The sequence below is a fragment of the Artibeus jamaicensis genome, unplaced genomic scaffold (genome assembly GCF_021234435.1).
Source record: "Artibeus jamaicensis isolate MK-2021 breed Jamaican fruit bat unplaced genomic scaffold, CSHL_Jam_final scaffold_1283, whole genome shotgun sequence".
Taxonomy (NCBI): Eukaryota; Metazoa; Chordata; class Mammalia; order Chiroptera; family Phyllostomidae; genus Artibeus; species Artibeus jamaicensis.
In genome coordinates, this window is record NW_026522028.1 from 22829480 (window position 1) to 22849209 (window position 19730).

Below are 19730 nucleotides of genomic sequence, written 5' to 3' on the forward strand. Positions count from 1 at the left end.
AGTGCAGCTTTCCAAAGCTAATACTTATATGTGAAACAATCAGCCTTAATTGGGGGCCCAATGGATGAGCTCTACAAATGAAGACAGAAGACACGGTCTTAGTGATGTAGCTTAATGTCATTTCTTCATATTCCACAGGAATTCTTTATCACATCTCTCCTACACTATCCCACATACAATTTCCTTGCCTTGAAATACAAGCTTGACTAGAGCAGTAGGGGTAATGTTTTTGACATGATATAAAAAATAAGAAGAACAGGTTGTGACATTTTATTTATTTATTTTTAGAGAGAGGGGGAAGGGAGGGAGAAAAATATCAGTGTGTGGTTGCCTCTCACACACCCCCTACTGGGGACCTGGCCTGCAACCCAGGCATGTGCCCTGATGGGAAATCCAACTGGCGACCCTTTGGCTCTCAGTGGAGTTCAATCCACTGAGCCCCAGCCAGGGCAGGTTGTGAAAAAAATTTTAAATTGCCATTGTAATTCTAACTCAGCTTTCACATGAGATTGCAGTAGTTGGGTGGATCCAGGTAAGAGAGTCAGAGATGTGAAAAGAATGATCTCACATGGGACAGTGATTGTCAGGTAGAAGATTGGGTCCCATTATGTATGCTATTCAGAGACAAACATGATCCCAATCATGCATTATTTTGTTATGGAACCAACCTCTTTAGTTTCTGGCACTTAATATCTAGTTTAAGTTATTTTTCTCAATAAATGAAAGTAAAAGTGCTTTTATGATAATCAAGCTGAAATTATCTTTGTTATGGATTCTGAGAGAAACAGGACACATTATCTTTTACCTTCATTTCATTGGCTTCTATTTTTAATTACTAAATGCTATAGTGAAAACTGAAGAGCTTTGTTCTAATTTTGAAATTCCCCAGCAAAATAGTTGAGTCATGCATATAAAATGTTCGTTAACAAGAGCACAATTGTAGCACTGCTTATTTTTGTTTGAAACAGAAGGATGAAAATTTAAATTCAGCTATTTAAAAAGCCCAAGGCTACCACTGAATGAATGCAAAGAGCTTTCAGTGAGGAGTAGCACAAATAAAGATTTTTACAACCAAGTAAGGTAACTTTCCCAGTATAGGAATTTATGATAGAGCTTTTTAAAGTATTTTCACTAGATATAACATCAAATTCATATATATGAGGTGATGAAAATTATCATAGTAGCCTAATTCTTTAACTAGGCAAGCTCCATATTAGGCTGTGATAAAGTTGAAGGAAGCCATAGGTTGGGAAGATGGTGTATCACCCATCCTTGCAGGTGTTAGGAGATGTCAAGTGTATTGAGAGGTTACAGGTCCACAACAAGGAGTACCCCGTAGTGAAAAAAAAAAAGCAAAAGTGGTAGGACTTATGCAAATGTAGACAAAAAAACAATAACTTTGAAGCTCCTATCACTTTTTGATTTGATTATCACAATAGCCTTTTGAGGTAAATGTCATTCAAATTACCAGAGGAATGTGACTTGAAGCCAGACACAACAAGAATCAGCCAGCAAAGAAATGGATTGAATCCAATCAAGTAGTAAAGCAACTGGAGTTGCTTTAAACCAGGTGACAGAGTTGAAAGAGATGATTAAAAAGTTAGATTCCTAGGGGAATTCTCATGCAAGGAACAATCTCATGTGCTGAGGAATTAGAAACCCTGTGCAATCCACCATAACAGGAGCCCCATGAGTATGCATCTGTGGTACCAGTAAAACCAGTTCTTGTGGATTATTCTCAAATCTTTGACCATTAATCCTTAACCTGCTAACCTCAATTTCTTTCAGATGATCAGTTTGCTTTCTTTAGCAAGCAAAGTTCTTTTGTTCTTCCTTCCCAAGAAGTTTGAGAATTATGTATAAAGATGAAGACCTAAATAATATCCATAGAATCACTGTTTTGTGTAACAATTTAGGACTACAACATTTGTTTGTATCTTAAGGGTTTGTAGCATTTAAGAGAAATTGGAATATTATAGAAATTTGACATGTTAGCTTTGAGATTCCAATCTGAAACATGTAATTTATTTTAGACATGTGATTTTAAGTTTTAAGCATAAAATAGTTTGTTTCAAAGCAAAAATGTGATGTTTAAGAGAACTTGAGTTTCATTACATTTGTAAAGTTTAATTTATTAGATTTCTAAGGCCTACCTAAGGACTTGGAAGGTTTATGTTGTTAGGATTTTATTTATACCCCATTAGGCATTTATAGTGCTTATAAAATAAATTAAATATGTTACATTTATAAATGCAATTTAAAATGTTACAGGAATTTGGTGATCAAAATCTGAATAATGATTTTTATTCAGATTGGATGAGAATTGACGGGAAGAGGGCCTCGAGGGTACTTTCTGGGGTGATAGAAATATGTTGTATCTCATTAATAGCCATGTGCTATGTGCTAAATACAGGAGGTACGAGGAAAAGAAAGCTACTGTCCTGTTTTCCAAGGAGTCCAACCAACTAGGAGAGGGAATAAACAGACATGCACTTAAAGACCATGAGAATTTTTGCCCAAGGACTGTCTCTATGTCAACAAATCACTATGTAGTTTTCCTTAAGCTTTTAAGTTCAAATTATGAATCTCATTATTTTACTCATAAATTCAAGAAATTTTATAAAACCAAGAATGATCACTCTCAGGAGTCCTTAAATCAATGTTTGATTAACTCAAGTTGAACAGACTCCACTCCATTAAAGTCAACTCCAACTATAAATTGGTTGATTAAATTACGATAAAGATTTTTGTAAATTGAGGTAAAATTTACATGTGGGTCCTAGCACGGTGCTTTGCACATTGTGGGCACTCAACACCGATAGGATTGCTTCATGCATTGTCACTGGGACACTGGTAGCAGCCATCTTATTCATGGAGAAATCAGAGCACCCTGTTTCCTCTCACTGTCATCCTTTAGCTACTAAGACTATTGCAAAGAACTCCAGAAACCAGTAGCTTTAGCCACCTGTACTTTAAGTGGAGAAAGAAATAAAACTAGACACCAAGAACCAGGGGCTGCATTGAAAGTTTAGTTTGCAGCCAGAATCATAATAAGCACTCAATGAAAATTTGTGTGGTTTCCAGTGTTATAAGTAGGGCTTCCAAGGGGAAAGTGTTGGCTTGTTTCTTTCTGGTGCAAAATGTTTCTTCTTTTACCATGTTATCTGAAAATAATGATGCCAAAGGGATGAGATCTTAAAGAAAGGTGCATTTTTTTCATATCTCTGACATAGCCCAGAGCTAATCTTAATGAAAGAATGGGTACCTGAGTAAAGAGTGCCAACAGGTGTCCATGTAAAGAGAACACATGCCAATACTAACCTGGAGTCATGCTCTAGCTACTTAAACAAAAGATTGTTTTAATTTTTGCAGAATAAAGTACTTTTTTATTCTGTTTTTCATGAAATGGCCTTAAAGAATTCCTCTTGTTTGTGGTCTCAAAAAATTAGAACTATGCTCATGAGGCCAGCTTTTAAGTGTTCTATTAAACAACAAGAAGGCTTTGTTCTTGGTGATAAAATTAAAGCAAGCAGTGTTTGCATTACCTGGCAGGATGCCATCTCCACCACCCCCCATCCTGCCAGTTGTAAATGGAGCATTCTGCTTCTCAGGTAGGAAGGTGAGAAGGCAACATCTGTCATGTTTCGGTATAAAAATGTAGTTTACCTTTCAGATAACAGAGTAAGCCCTAACTCAAGTTTTTTAAATCCAGTTTTACCACAGAAACTGTACATATTGAAGCTTAAAGCTGTAAAGCCATTGTTTTGGAAAGACAATAGTTTCACAATTAGTTTAAATGATGGAAAAGTGAGGAGTTTCTAGATAGAGAAATGTATATGTTTTAGGCTGACTTACTAGATTTCATGTGTTTTCTTTTCTAGGCAACTTTGCCTGCCATTGCTCAGATTTGGACCCATTTGTGGTCAGTTGCAAATGAACATTGGTAGGTAGATTGTGGCCCCAAGGTAAAGAATGACCAAGGTTAGGATAGAAAACAGTGGTAAATGCAAACTCTGTTCAGCTCCGCAATTAGTCCTAAGTCATTAGAGCTATAGAACAGAGATTTTTAACCAGTGCGCCACAATGTTTTTTTTAAACATGCGATACCTGATTATTTAGCCAGGGGCACTGACTTCTTTTCCCTTAGATTCTGAAATTAAAAAATGACAATAGCCAATACAACAATAGCCATCTGGTGTGAACAAATTAAAATTATACCTATTTTTTGGTCAAATTGGCAAAACAATACATATTTTGGGTGTGCCACAGAATTTTAGTAATTACTTTATGTGTGCCAGGAGATGAAAAAGGTTGAAAATCACTGCTATGGAACAAAGTGGACAAATGGGACCCCGGTGCCCTCTGACATTCACGAGAGCCCTTTGTTAAACATCCAAATTATAGTCCCCTCTAATGGAAATACTCCTGTCTATAACTGTCAGTGCCATGCCCACAGAGCACTCACCAGTCCTTTTCCCCTGGCCTGAGAGCTTTTAGCTGTGAACCTGCTTAAGGACTTTTTCTGCTAACCCCCCAAAACAGTTAATTCCAGAGGGGAGTTAATGCCCATCCACTGCCAAAAGCCTTCAAAGAGCCACAGATGGAGGATGTTAGCTCAATACCACTCTTTCTCTCCATCATCTAGAGTATTCTGCACTGGTTCCCAAAGTTCCCCATGGGGATTCATTTCCAGTTGCCCACAGTGGTAAAGCACACTTCAGCGGCTTCATACCTTTCTTTATCTGACTTCCCCACTCCCTACTGGTGTTTCATGGCAACAGTTTGTGCTTCTATCCCAATTTCATGCCCTACTTCAAGAACAGAATCCGAAAACCTCCTCTAAAATGGAATGGTAACACAAATCTCTTTATCCCCAGTGTGACCGTAGTTCACATGTTTAATTTCCATAAACTCTCCTCTTTCACTATTTTTGAATAAATGTGAATATTAAGCATTAGGCAACAAAGATATTTCAATATCAGTCTACCAGCTTCTGTTGGTATCCTACAGTGACAATAACCAGGCAAGATATTTTATACCTATCACTTGTGGGTGCATCAGAAAAGACAGAAACAGAGCTTAACATTTTCCAGTTCTACTTCCAATTGTAAGCTTTATCAGAGATTTAATCAAATCTATTTCACCCACTGTAAAAAATACCAAAGAGCCAAGGACCCAGCTCTCTTTCTTCACAACTTTGCAAGGGAGCAGATGGTACCTATACTTAAGTAACTGAAGCCTGGATAGGAGCCCAACTTTGTATTTTTCCAGTACATCTTTATTCAGGAATCATGGCAAACCACTAAAAAGAATACCACTTAATGAGAAATGGCAATGTAAGATCGAAAATGAGTAACAGAAGGTCACGGGATAGAAGCTTCCTCTTTCCATTAGAAATGATTTCCCTTCCCTGAAACACATCACCTCCATCCTCCCTGGCACTCATTGAACTATCCTCTTCTGTAAGTGATTTTTTTAGCTTTGACCACAATGCCTAAAGGCTAATTTTTGCTAAATACATTTATTGAAAACTACTTGAAAATATTACTTTACAGAAAATTTATGAGTATGAAAAAACTTGATAAAGACAAGTGCCCGTGGTAGGTTAATTTTTTTTCTTTGTGTCCAAACCAAACGGAAGGGTGTAAAGCATTTGTTTTATGAAGTATGTAATTAATAAGAGAAAGGAAGGGAGGGGTTTATTGTTTTTGAATGAATTATGAGCAACACCTTCCATTTTGCTGCTTCTTTTTAAAATTGCTTTGAACAGAGTTACCATTAAATACAAAAAGAAAAGTCTGTGGTATTAATGCCAAGAATGTAAGATTGAATTCAGTTGAGTGTACTCAGCGAAATATCCTGGGAAGGTCAACATGTATAGAAGTCAGCAGGACATCGTGGGATTAGTAAAAACCATATTGCAAGTATATTTTCATTTTTAAATTGAAATTTTATGGATTCAGTAATTGCAACTATTCATGCCTTGAAGGAAGGAAATTAATATATCAACTATGTACTATATGCCAGATAACTTGCAGATATTTTCATAGAAAGTGTACAAATAAAGAAATATTCTCACAGAAATTCAACACATTTTCCATACCTTCAGCTTTTTTATTGCAAAGTTCCTAATCTTTTTCTCTATGCTAGGGGTTGGTAAACTATGTCCCTGGATCCAAATCTGACTCATCACCTGTTTTTGTAAATAAAGTTTTATTGGAATATAGCCATACCTATTTGATTACATATATTCGATGGCCACTTTCCTACTACAACAGTGGCACTGAGTAATTACAACAGAGACCACATGCTCTACCAAGTTAAATATTTACTAGCTATCTCTTTACAACAAAGTTTCCCAACTCCTGTTCTACCTCATGGAAGACTTTTTCTCTGCCTCCCTCCCTTGGCCTATTGCACCAAGAGGGAGCCTTTAAGGGTTGTATTTGGGATTTGAAAGTAATTCCCCATATTCTGGAGTTAGTACTAATCTTATACCTTCCAAAGCAAGCTGTAGATAAAAGTTTTGATTCATGCTAAAAAGTCTCTAGGTAATCAACACAGGCCGGCTGGTGCTAGAACTCACCATGTTGATTCCATACAAACATTCCAAATAAACAGTTTGTTAACAATAGTGACAGTTAACATTTTATTGAGTAATTACTATGTGCCAAGCATTTTTCAATGTCTTTTCATGTACTAATTCATTTAGTTCTCACCACAGTCCATGCCAGGGTTTCTTTGCCCCAGTACTTGTGACATTGGGTCACAAGATAATTCTAGGGAATGATGGGCAGTCCTGAGCATTGCTGAATGTTTAGCAGCATCTTTGGCCTCCATTCACTAGGTGCCCGGAGCACACCCTTCCCCCTGCCCCCCACTTCTGCTCCACCCTCAGTTGTGGCAACTGAAAATGTTACCAGCCATTGCAAATGTCCCCTAGGGGAACACCTGGTATACCAGTTAACAGTTGGTATTTTCTTTATTATGCAGATGAGGAACTTTAGAAATGGGTAGTTGAGGCAAATGCCCCAAAACTCACAACAGTAACTAAGGAAGAGCTGGCAATCAGTCTAAGGAAGACTTCTTCATGACCCTGAGTTCTGAGCTACTGCCTTCTCTACCTTGTTCACTCTAAATTATTTCACCTTGTTTGACAATTTTGTTTTACTGAAAAATTAACATCAACAACAGCTTGGATGGACATGTTGCATGTACTACTGTTAGGAGAAAAATCCCTTTTGTGAAGCTTCAGAGTTTTTAGCATTCTGGTTGAATAGTTTCATCGTATTGTTACAGTTGTGTTTCATTTATAAGAAGACTTTTATTGCCCAGCTTACTACAGTGTGTTGCCATTTTTAATAGCATCTCACTCTTTATCCAACATTCAAGCTTCATAATCTTAGAAACCTTTTGTTTCTAAGATTTATTATGAGTTCATAGGAACCATTTTTTTTTAAGATTTTATTTATTTTTACAGCAGGGGGAAGGGAGGGAGAAAGAGAGGGAGAGAAAGAAACATCAATCTGTTGCCTCTTGCATGCCCTGACTGCGAACCAGGCCCACAACCCAGGCATGCGCCCTGACCAGGAATTCAACAACTAGTAACCTCTCGATTTGTGGGGGACACCCAACCAACTGAGTCAGAACAGTCAGGGCTAACGAACTATTTTTTGTTCTTATCATAGAAACATAGCAAAACCCCATCTGGATAATTAATCAATATATAGAATTGATCTCTGGGCCAAATCAGTTTCTACTACATCACTCAGTAATAAAGGCCAGAGTATATGTAGCTGCTTTCCATGCCCTCACTACTGCTACTTCCCACCAACAACACTTTATGAACACATTCCATTTTTATTTTTCTGAAAAGCCTTTCTTGGGCTTTAAAAGGTTTAGTCAAAAATTTTCAATATTAAAATCACACATTAAATATTTAAAAATATTGTCCTGTACTTTGACTTCTCCAAAGACAGGGACTCCGGGAACTTGGCCATTCTTCTCACTGTCATCTGCTTGAGCAAGATTCAAAAATATTTGACTTTGGTGTGAGAGAGCTTCAGGGTGAAGATTACATGTAAACATATTAGATGAATTACAGTAATACAGTCTGCTCTTACTCAATTCTGCTTGGCTCAGTTTTATATACAAACTCAAGTATTAGAGTCTCTTTCATTGTTCCTTCTGGCAGCTCTAACTTCTGCCCCAGGGTCTGGAATGTTCATCACAGCTGCCTTTGGCAATAAAACCCAAAGCACCCTCAGATCCTCATATTTCTCTTTGCACCTGGTCAGTGGTCCATGGCAGGGCATAGAGCCCAATTAAATACAGGTTTTCCTTGTCCCCTCTTCTTTCTGGCCAAATGTTTGGCCTATCTTGCAGCTCATTTATGTTTCAGTTGCTCCATCCCTGAGAAGAGTGCAATTAAGGCCCCCAATGTTTTGTTATAGACATCATAACATATAACAATATGAAATAACAGTGCTATTAGAATATTATAACACTAATCCTTTTATATTTGTATGCAGACTAAAAATTACACATTCTTATTAAAATAGAAAAGTGCTATTGAATTTAAACAATAACAACATCAGCATAGCATCAGATATAAGAGTTTTAACCTTTCTCAAGGTCACCTTAATTTGAATCATGGTACAGCATTGCTTTTGCCATGAAGACCAATTTTAGGCAAATTTGTAAAGTATACACTTGTCTTTCATTCTAAAACAATTTTTTAATAATATTTTATTTATTTATTTTCAGAGAGAGGGGAAGGGAAGGAGAGAGGGAGAGAAATATCAATGTGTGGTTGCCTCTCATGTGTCTCCCACTGGGAACTGGCCTGCAACCCCGGCATGTGCCCTGACTGGGAATCGAACCGTGATCCTTTGCTTCGCAGGCCCGTGCTCAATCCACTGAGCTACACCAGCCAGGGCATTAAAACAATTTTTATTGTATTTTTTACATTTCCTTTTAGTCCCCTTGTACCCTCCTGCCCCCAGCGATCACCACACTGTTGTCTTTCTCCATGAGTCCTTTTTCCTTTTTGCTCAATCCCTCCACCCCCACACCCCACCCCATCACTAGCTGTCATCCTGCTCTCCATCTCTGAGTCTGTCTTCATTTTCCTTGTTCAATTTGTTCATTAGATTCCACATATAAGTGAAATCATATGGTATTTGTCTTTCTCTGACTGGCTTATTTCACTTAGCATAATGTTCTCCAGATCCATCCATACATACTGTCACAAAGGGTAAAATTTTCTTCCTTTCTACAGCTGAGTAGTATTCCATTGTATAAATGTCCCATAGTTGTTTTATCCATTCATCTATCCCACTGCTGGGAATATATCCAAAAGAACCCAAAACATCAGTTCAAAAAGAACATAAGCACCCCTATGTTCATTGCAGCGTTATTTGCAATCACCAAGATATGGAAGCAGCCCAAGTGTCCATTTGTCTTTTAAACCCCCACTGTTGTTGGTAGTGATTTCAAGGATAGCAAGATTTGGAGTCTTACACCAGGGGGCTTGCGGTTTGATCGTACAATTTCAAGAGTGCAGTAATGGAAGGCCAGTGTGGTGGGGGCTCTTCTAGGCTGCACAGGTCAAGGGGCACCATTCTCTTGGAATTCAAAGTGAATGATGGGCTCTGGAATTGTGCAATGCAAGTATCCATCTTTCCTCAACACCTTGAAAAAAATTTTCCTTTCTCCAACACATTGGGGTTATCTGCTCCTAAGCTCACTTTTAGTGTTTGCATCTGTGTATGAATAGGAAGTCATCTATCAAGTCAGCATATCCTTTTCACAAGAGGAATTAAAGGGTTTTATTCTGGAAATCTAGAGATGGCTAACTCATTGGAACAAAATGAGTTAATGAGGATTTCCAAAATACATATTAATAAGCTCAACTTCACTGTAAAAAGTAGCCAGATTTATTCACTCATTGATGTTTCCTTCTAAGAGTTCCATAAAATATTTCTAACAATGTTAAGGCCATATATGTCTGAAATCTAACGATGTTTATACTCTGAATTGAGCATCTCATTTTGCAGTTGAATATAAGTCAAATGAAGAAAGCAACTTTTTCAAAATACTTAGAAACTGTTTACAGACACTAGTCCAATTTTTAGTGTGTGTATGTAATTAAATCCCTTTAATGTTTATACATACATGACAAGAACAAAATAATAAATGGTCTGTTTCACCTCACCCTTCTGTGAAATACTGTAACACTGTTATACCATAAAACTTAGCAGTGGATCCCTTTACTGGGCATTGCTAACCAACTGCTCTGGAGAAAATAGCCAACCCATTTATGTTATCATTAATTAATCTGAGGAATGAGCACATGTAACTGTGTTGCTAGAAAAGGCAGATAAGCTGTGCACCCAGTGCCAACATATGCAGGACTGCAACTGATTATTGGTATCTAATATGAACATTAGCAAGGCTGAGTGGCCCTCAGTGCTGAATTACATCTAAGGGCTAAGAGGGTAAGACATGAGTGTTGACCTTGTATTCTCACTTCTTTATTCAACTTTCTAATTTCTCTTTCATTAGGCTGTAACAGGATCAGAAAGTCATAATCTGTGAAAAAGAAGCAGCAAAATAACCATAGGAAGAGGAGTGAGTTAGCTAGTTTCTACTAGCTACAGAAGACTCTGTTCTTCTGTTTCTTACCTACATAGTTTCCCTTCCCATTCTACCCATCCTGCCCCCAAACTACTTAGAACAACTGTGGACACACTAGGTAGTAGGCAAATACAATCAATTGTCATTATTCATAGTACTTATGTTGTATAAAGTCACCAGGAACACTGAATTGGCTAACACTGAACCATTGCTCTTAGGGAAAACACACACACACACATGCCTCGCATAGATTATAATCCTCAAAATAAGTTGTCCTGGTAGATTCTATTGTTTTTATTTTATAAAAGGGCAAAGGAAGTTCTGAAGTGTTAAGTGGCTTACCTAAGGCTGCCTCAGTAACAGATGTCACAGTTCAGACTCAAACCCCATTACATTAGCCCTAAGGCCAGAGCTTCTTGCACTGTACTGGCCCTGTGTCTCTATCCTGTGGTCACATGAGAGCTGAAACCAGAAGGCCAAGTGTCCTTGTTTGACCTCAGCTTGGTGCTGGTAGAGTGTCTCAGATATTTCATATTTTGAATATATGTGCAGATGGATGTGAAAAGGCTACAAGTATTGATTTGGGGCTTATAAATTAATTTTTAAACTTTAGCAGATTGCCAAATCTGCAAATACAGAACCTGTGAATAATGAAGAAAGACTGTGTAGTTTGTTAGGAGGCATAGCCTGTTAAAAGCAGAGGCCCATTTACAAACTTGAATACTACTCAGCCATAAAAAAGGAACTCTTACTTTTTGTGACAACATGGATGGACCTGGAGAGTAATATGCTAAGTGAAGTAAGCCATGCAGTGAAAGAGAACGATCATATCATTTCACTCACATGTGGAGTTAACAAAAAAATGAACAAACATCAACAGGCTCATAGATACAGAAGACCAACTGTCAGAGGGGTTGGAGGCCTGGGTGAAAAAGGTGAAGGGTTAAGGAAAAAAAAACAGAGACAACAGTATGGTAATTGCCAAAGGGGAAGAGAGGGGAAGGTACAACAGGGCAAAGGGGAATAAATGATGGAAAGAGACTTGACTTGAGGAAGTGAGTGCACAGTGTAGTGGCAGATGATGTATTTTAGAATTGTGCACTTGAAACCTGCATAGTTTTATTAACCAATGCCACCCCCCCAAAAATTCAATAAAAAGAAAAAAAGCAGAGTCACGAGTGCTTGCAAATGCTCTTTCCACGTCTTTTGGCTGGTTCCTTTTCATCCCCCGGCAGACTTGTTAGAGAATTTTTGTCTAAGCACCAATATAAAAGACCCTACTCTCAGCCATGTCCATTAACAGGGTATGTTAGTCTCTTTAATTTCCTTTATACACATGTCATGATTTGAATTTTTAATTTATTTTTTGACTTGTTCAGCCTGTTCCTCTATGCTTGCATGTAAACTCTGTGATAATGAGAACTTTGTCTCTCTTGGACCTCACTGTATGCCCAGTACTTGGAATGCTGTCTGAGACACTGTGAGAACTGAGTCACTATTATTTGTTGGATAGATGAAGAAATCAGTTGTTGTATATAGCTTTCAAAGTGAAAGGCACAAGTGTTTTGTAAGAGTAGTCATGATTTGAGCTTGCATGACATCAGCTATGGTGCTTGAAACCTCACTAAAGGCATTTGGATCTTTAAAAAGAAAGCATCATAACTCCTAAAAGAAGAATAAATCCTGAAAAAATTGAGATGGAATATAACTTTAGAATACTTAATTTAGAGTAGTTGCTAAAGAGATGAAATGAGTACTAAGGATTAAAAGACAACAATGGGTAGAAAATGATGCATTTCCAGATGAGAAAGTAAACTGTAACTCCAAATGTCGAGGAACATACTGTGCACAGTGGTATGGCCCAAATGGGATGAGGTGAAAGTGACCGAGAATAATTGATATGAGAAAAAAAGTAACAGTGAGGTGCCTAGAATAGGAAAAGAGCTCAATTTTAACCTATATTTTGTCCAATGACATCAAACACTCTGAAGGATAAGGGCCCCATTTCCATTGTCATCCCAATGTGGCATACAATAGTCACCTATGCATAATTACTAATTATCTCCATTCTTGTGTTTAGCTTAGGGACTGAGGAGACTTAACACACAAAGGTAGAAGTATAGGTCTATGAAAGTAGGTTTTCTGGAATTGTTTTTGCATCCTTAGATTGTCCCCACCATGCACTTCCATTGAAAATTTCTTTTCCAGCTATAGTGATTTCTGAATCAAAAGATGTGAATCAGAAATGAAAGCTAAAATCATATCCAGGGCCACCAGCTTCCAAACCAAACTTGGGAACTAGAAATACCTCAACATACTGCAAATAACCAATGGACCCTGCCATATTTGAATTAATAACCTATTTAAGAAATGAAGTCCAATAAAATCATTTACTTTTTTAAAAGTGTCATGTGAAACAGCAAACTGTGGAAAACTTCTTTGTAGTAGAAGAATTTTGGAAATGTAGGATAGCAGATAGTGTTCAACTTATTTTATTGTACCTTTTGGAATATAAGAATGATAGAGTTACAAAATTTGGAAGCTTCATCAAAGTAGAAAAAGTGATTCAACTTTCTTGGTTTCAAAGGAGAGTCAATTCATACTCTTTGAAAGATCTTAGGAAAATAGTTGGCTTAAAATTAACAGATCATGTTTCTAAATTTTTGTGAATTTATAATTTGGGCCAATGGTGGTTATGGTATGAGTTTTCTTAAAACATATTTGACTCAACAAAATAGATCTCAGTCCATGTTTTCTTCTTTTTTAAAAAAACAAAGCTATTCATTGTAAATATTGAATAGTCAGAATTTGGATTAAATTGAACATATGTTACGATGGCAACTGGGGCAGTTTTCCTCCATATCTCAGCGATTTGGAGAATGAAATAGATCCCAAACCAAATCATAGTCTATTAACAAACATACTTCTCAGTTTAGACAATACTACCTCAGATTCGTCCATGGCTTCATAATGTTACTTATTTCCTCACATATTATTTCATACATTTACCACAATAATCCCACATGGGTGGAAAGAGTGGATATTATTCACCTCATTTTATAAAATAGGAAACCTAGAAATGGAGATATTCCTTTCCTAATATCATATGAGTAGAGCTAATAATTCACACGTTTCATGGCATCTAGTCTAGGCTTACTACTGGGGCCTCACCACATTTAGTCAAACCCAGAATATCTTTAATCACAGAATATATTAGCAACAACATCAAAACCTGAAGCCCTCACAATATTGTTAATTGATTTTTGACAGAAGTGTTAAAACACTTCAGTAGACAAAAGAATAGTCTTTTCAGTAAATATTGCTCAGACCTGTGGATATTCATAAGTAAAAGAATAAAGTTGGGCCCATACTTTGCCTCACACATAAAACTTAACTCAAAATGGCTCATAGACCTAAATGTAAAAGATGAAGTTTTAAATGAGAACAGGTAGAAATCATTATGACCTTGGATTAGTTTTCTTAGCTGCAATACCAAAAGCACAAGTAGCAATAGAAAAATAGATAAATTGGACTTAGGAAAAACAAAAACATTTGCGCTTCCAAGGACACCAATAAGAAAGTGAAAAGACAACCCCTAGAATGGAAAAAAAATATTTTCAAATCACATATCTGATAAGGGACTTGATGAATATGTAAAGATATCATATAATTCAATAATTAGAAGGCAAATGACCCAATTACAAAATGAGCAAAGGGTCTAAATAGTCATATTTCCAAATTAGACGTACAAATGGCCAATAATCACATGAAAATATATTAAACATAACTAGCCACCAGGAAAATGCAAATAAAAGCCACAATAAAATACCACTTCATACCCACTACGATGAATTTTTCAAAAAAGACGATATCAAGTGTTGTCAAAGATGTGGAGAAATTGGAAGCTTCATATATTTCTTGTTGGAATATAAAATTATGTAACCATTTTGGAAAACAGTTTGGCAGTTCCTCAAAAAGTTAAACATAGAATTGACATCTGACCCAGTAATTCCACTCCTATACTCAAGAAGAATTAATACGTATGTGTACAAAAAATATATACATAATGTTCATAGAAATAGTATTTATAGTAACCAAAATATATAAATAACCCAAAGGTCCATGTACTAAAGAATGGATAAACAAAAAGTGGTATAGTCCTAGAATGGCATATTATTTGGCATAAAAAGTAGTGAAGTACTGACACATGCTACAACATAGAAGAATCTTCAAAACATGATACTAAGTGAATATGCCAAAAATAATCACATATTATTTGATTGTATTTGTATGAAATGTCCAGAATAACAAAATCCATACAGAGACAAAATGTAGATTAGTGGCTCTCTAAGCCTAGAGGGGGGTAGGTAGTGAGACTGTGGAGTTACTGCAAATGGGCATGGGATTTCTTTGGGGAATGTTGAAAATGTTCTAAAATTAGGTTGTGATGATGATTGTATGACTTTGAATATACTGAAACCCACAAAATTTTACACTTTATAAATGGATGGATTTTATGATATGTGAAATAAAACTCAGTAAGGCTGTAAAAGAAAGTCAACACCCCCCTCTCCACCTCACTAAAAACCCTTAGGACATAATTTTGTGTCTATATAGTCCTGGAAAACTGCATATTGAGTGCTTGCAGTATATCATGATAGCTACTTGCTTCATTGCATTTTACCTTGCCTCTTCATGAAAGTCATTTTCACTATCTATTCATTCAACAAATAGTTTTTGAATGCCTGTTCTGTGCCAGGTATGCCACTGGGTGCTTGGGACAGATGTCTCATTTAATACAGCAACCAGAGATCCCTGCCCTTATGGAACTTGCATCCTATTAGATTTACCTTGGTTGTATGCTCACATGCAACTTAGTTCTTAGGTCTCATTCTAGGAGATACTTTTCAAGTGTACGGTGCTCCTTCCCAGAAATTATACTTTCTCCATCATGACATGCCCATCATTTCAATATGATGCCATCCTTTTTGCAACTCAGTTGTAGTCAGTTATTAAATTGAGTTTGAGATCAAAAGGAAATACAAGAAATTTCTTGGGAATGGTGGGTTTCAAGTAAATGTTTTCCTAGATATGTAAATGTATTTTGGAAGCCTCAAGGAGAACTAAAAATGGTGACATAAAAGTAATATGTAGTTCAAATTGGCCTGTGCTGACACTAGGCTCAATGAACTTGTCCTCTTTGCGGTCTCCGTGTTTGTTTTAGTGGGGCCCCTGTGCTTGGTGCTGGTGTCCTCCACGTGCATCCTCTTCACCATCCTGAGGATGCAGACTGGGGAGGGCCGCAGGAAGGCCTTCTGCACCTGCTCCTCCCACCTCTGTGTGGCTGGGCTCTTCTTTGGCTGTGCCATTGTCTTGTATTTGTCCCCCAAATGCCACCACTCTCAGGAAGAAAGGAAGATGATGTCGTTGTTTTACAGCTTTTTCAACCCCACGCTTCACCCACTGATCTATAATCTGAGGAACGCAGAGGTGAAGGGTGCCCTGTGGAGGTTTATAGCTAGGAGGAGGTTGCTGGCAGGGATGGTTGGGAGTATTTTGAGTGTGTGAAATGGTCCTCATCATGCTGGGACCTTGAATGACCTTTTGAATGTTTTACTTTAACCAACCCAGGCCTCCTTGTCTTTGGACTTGTTGTAAAATGAGAAAATAATTACTCTTACTGTTTATGCCATTGATACCAAACCTGAGATAAAGTATGAAACCAAAAATCAGTCTAAAGCTATTCATGAAAGAGATTCAAATGTCTTAAAGAATATATTAGTAGAACAAATCCACAAAATAAAATAATTTTACATTTTGGGAAAAAAAAGTAATATGTAAGGGAAACAGTACACTGATTAACTTCCTTGAAATATTAGCCTGAGTTCTGCTTTCTGTATTTGTTCATCAATGCATTTTTAATTTTTTCCTTTGTTATTAAACATTTAGCAATTATGTCTGTATACTAATCTGACATAGGACATGATCCAGTGGTCTGCTGCAAATGGCCAGTGACTGTTGTCTTCTCAATAAGAAGATGTCTTGAGTAGTCTCTGCTGTGTCTTATAATGATCAGGAATACAAGTCAAGGAATCCTGGACTCTGGAAACAGAACATGATTTCCCTGAACAACCACCAGTGGATTTTTATCCTGAACTCCTGATCCTAATTCCGGTTTATCTCATTCATAGAGAATGAAATTACTTCAGTTAAATAAAGTACTCCAAATCAAAAGGACTTAATGACTGGGCCAGGTCTCCTCCCTGTGATATGCTAGAGTAATCAGTGCTATTGTCATTCCTTATAACACTGCAGATTCTCCTGTGCTGTGTGAAAATCATAAAGCTCATGCATGCTATCTCCATTTCCCACAGCTGTGATTTCTGGGCTTCTGTGAATAAGCATTTCGGAATTGTCATGAGATGGAGGAAACAGCATGTGCTGAGTATTTCCCAAGCCCATTTGCCAAGAATGAGCTAATTCTGACCCTCCCTTGTATATAATAAGTCTTAAAATTTTCAAATACAATCCATTCTATAATGATGTACCTTTCTAGGAGAGTGGCATGCTTTCATTGTAGAACCTTGGTCTTTCAAAAATATGCCAGAAGTAAAATTTTAAATTATGTCATAAGATTAATAAAATATTTAACTATCCTGGTTCTTTAAATTTTTTTATATTGATTAAATACAAAGTTGACGTTTGTGCTTAAGAGAAAAGTTAAATGAATGTGATTTTTGCCTTGCTACCTTTTTTTACAATTTGTCTAAAAGACACTGATAGTAATCTCTCCTCCATAAATGAATAATATTCATTTTTAAAACTTGCTTTTGTTTAACATGCCAAAATTGCACTTTTGTTCAAAATATAAAAGCAAGCATTGCAAATAAATTTCAAGTGTCAGTTTCCAACTAATTGGTAATAGCTATGCACATGTTGGTATTAATAAGAAAGATTCTGAGGCTGAGTCTGGCTGAGCAATAAAACTGCTATCATTGGATAATATTTTTGTTTTAGGAATTCAAGATGAGGAGTGAACATATAAGTCCTATATTTACTATCCCTGCATAAGTGGAAGAATAGTTAACATGTAAAGCATCTTTTCAATGATTACCAGAAACATACTAGTCTATATTAATAAGATCATTAACTGAAAAAAAGCCAAATTAATACTTACCATTTTATTTATCCCACAGGTCAATGCATCACGTCAAGAAGCAAAATTGATGGAGGAGTGTGATCTTCTCATTGAAATCATTCAGCAAAGACGACAAATTATTGGAACGAAGATCAAAGAAGGGAAGGTACAATTTCCAGGGCAGAAGATTTCATATTCTATAGCTAGAGAAAATATACTTCCATACACTTCAATAGCTTGGGAAATATTGAATACCCCCTTGTTCTATATTTTCTATAACCTCCTCAGAAGTTGTGAAGATGTAGTTCAAAGCCCCTTTTTTGGCCATTTTTTCCTCCACCCCTTTCTTTGTGTTATCATGGTCTCCTATGCACACCCACCTTTAAGAGGCAGCATGGAGCTCTGGTGTGTTTTAACCACTGTTTCCATCTCTCTTCTCTATGAGATGAGTTCTGTAGAGGGAGAGGTCATTTCATATTTATTGCTATGCCCTAGCAGTTAACACAGTATTAAATAAAGGTTTAAATGAATCAGAGTTTATATGTACATAAAATTATAAAGTGCTTTCCCATGAATTTAGATATGTATAATTTCATGGTGGCAAAACTCCTGTAGTTCTACTATATCATGTACCCGTTTGTGAACATATGAATAGCACTTCTTTTATAATGTTTCTATATTTAAATTTCCTATGATTTTACAATAAACTATCTTCAAAAAGTAGTTTACAAATGTATATTATTCTTTATGGATGCTTTCTTATTTATTCAAAATTCATTTAGAAACTGTTGATAATTGCCTTGCTCATTTTTAAATCACTAATATTTATATTAAAATACTTACGATCCATTTTATTTAACCTATTTCTCTGCCACCCTCAAAAGATAATTTTGGAAATATTTAAAATAGAGACACTCATTCAAGATACAATAAATTCACGAATTTCTTTTATTATTGGTCATAACCAATAATACTAAAGTATTGGTTTAATCATGCATAATTAAAATGCATGATTAAACCAATCATGCATTATTAAAATCAAATCATGCATAATTAAATCAAATTAGCAAGTATTAAGAAGTACACAGAGATTATAATAGCTAATATATGTGTTCTGTTTTCTACAAAATTCTAAAGGTACTTATAATATCATATAATGTTTAAGGTACTTTTCCTATATACATTGGAAAACATCTATACGTGTACATTGTGATGGTGATCAGAACAGTTAAAGTGAAATCAAATTGAATAGTTGTTGAAGCTGTTACTATGAATTTACAAATTAATATGAAATTATTCCCTGGCCAAGGACTGACTCAGAGAGTTAAGAAACTACTTTCCCCCACATACAAAATGTACAACTTAGAAGAGCACTGAATATCAGCCCAGAATCCTTACAGGATATATTTTCTCTTCCATCATCATGTACTACATGTGTATATCTATTAATACCTGACATCTTCCAGGTTCTCAGACACATGACTGCCTGAAATACAGCTGTGATTAATTATTAATATGCATACAGAGGGTAATTTGTTGCTTTTACATGGTTGCATACAGGGATCAGTTCTCAGTGCCTTTGTCAGTTTCTTATTGCTGCTGTAACAGATTACCACAAACTTGATGGCTTAAAACAACAAAGATTTATTACTTGTCCTTCTAGAGGTCAGAAGTCTAAAAGCAGTCTCACTGGGCCAAAGTCGAGATTTTGGCAGTGCTATTTTTTTCTGGAAGCTCTACTGTAGAATCCATTTCTTGCCTTTCCTGCTTTTAGAGGCCATGCATATTTCTCGGTTCATGGTTTCTTCATTATATCATTCTACCCTTTGCTTCTATCTTCAAATCTCGTTCTCTGGCACAGATTTTCCTGATTCTCTTTATAAGTCTGTTGGGATCACTCAGATAATCCAGGATAATATCTCTCATCTCCAGATCCTTAACTTAATGACACCTA

The 19730-nt window shown here is 36.4% G+C and overlaps 1 protein-coding gene across 7 annotated transcripts in view; it reads left to right on the top strand.

Moving 5' to 3' along the window:
- The window catches only part of MID1 (midline 1), a 374792-nt gene that overhangs the window by 307684 nt on the left and 47378 nt on the right, over nucleotides 1–19730 (top strand). For all 7 annotated transcript variants that reach the window (XM_037157517.2, XM_037157518.2, XM_053655803.1 and 4 more), the window contains one exon: nucleotides 17835–17942. In XM_037157517.2, the coding sequence (XP_037013412.1) occupies nucleotides 17835–17942 (108 nt within the window). The remainder of the gene's footprint in view (nucleotides 1–17834; nucleotides 17943–19730) is intronic.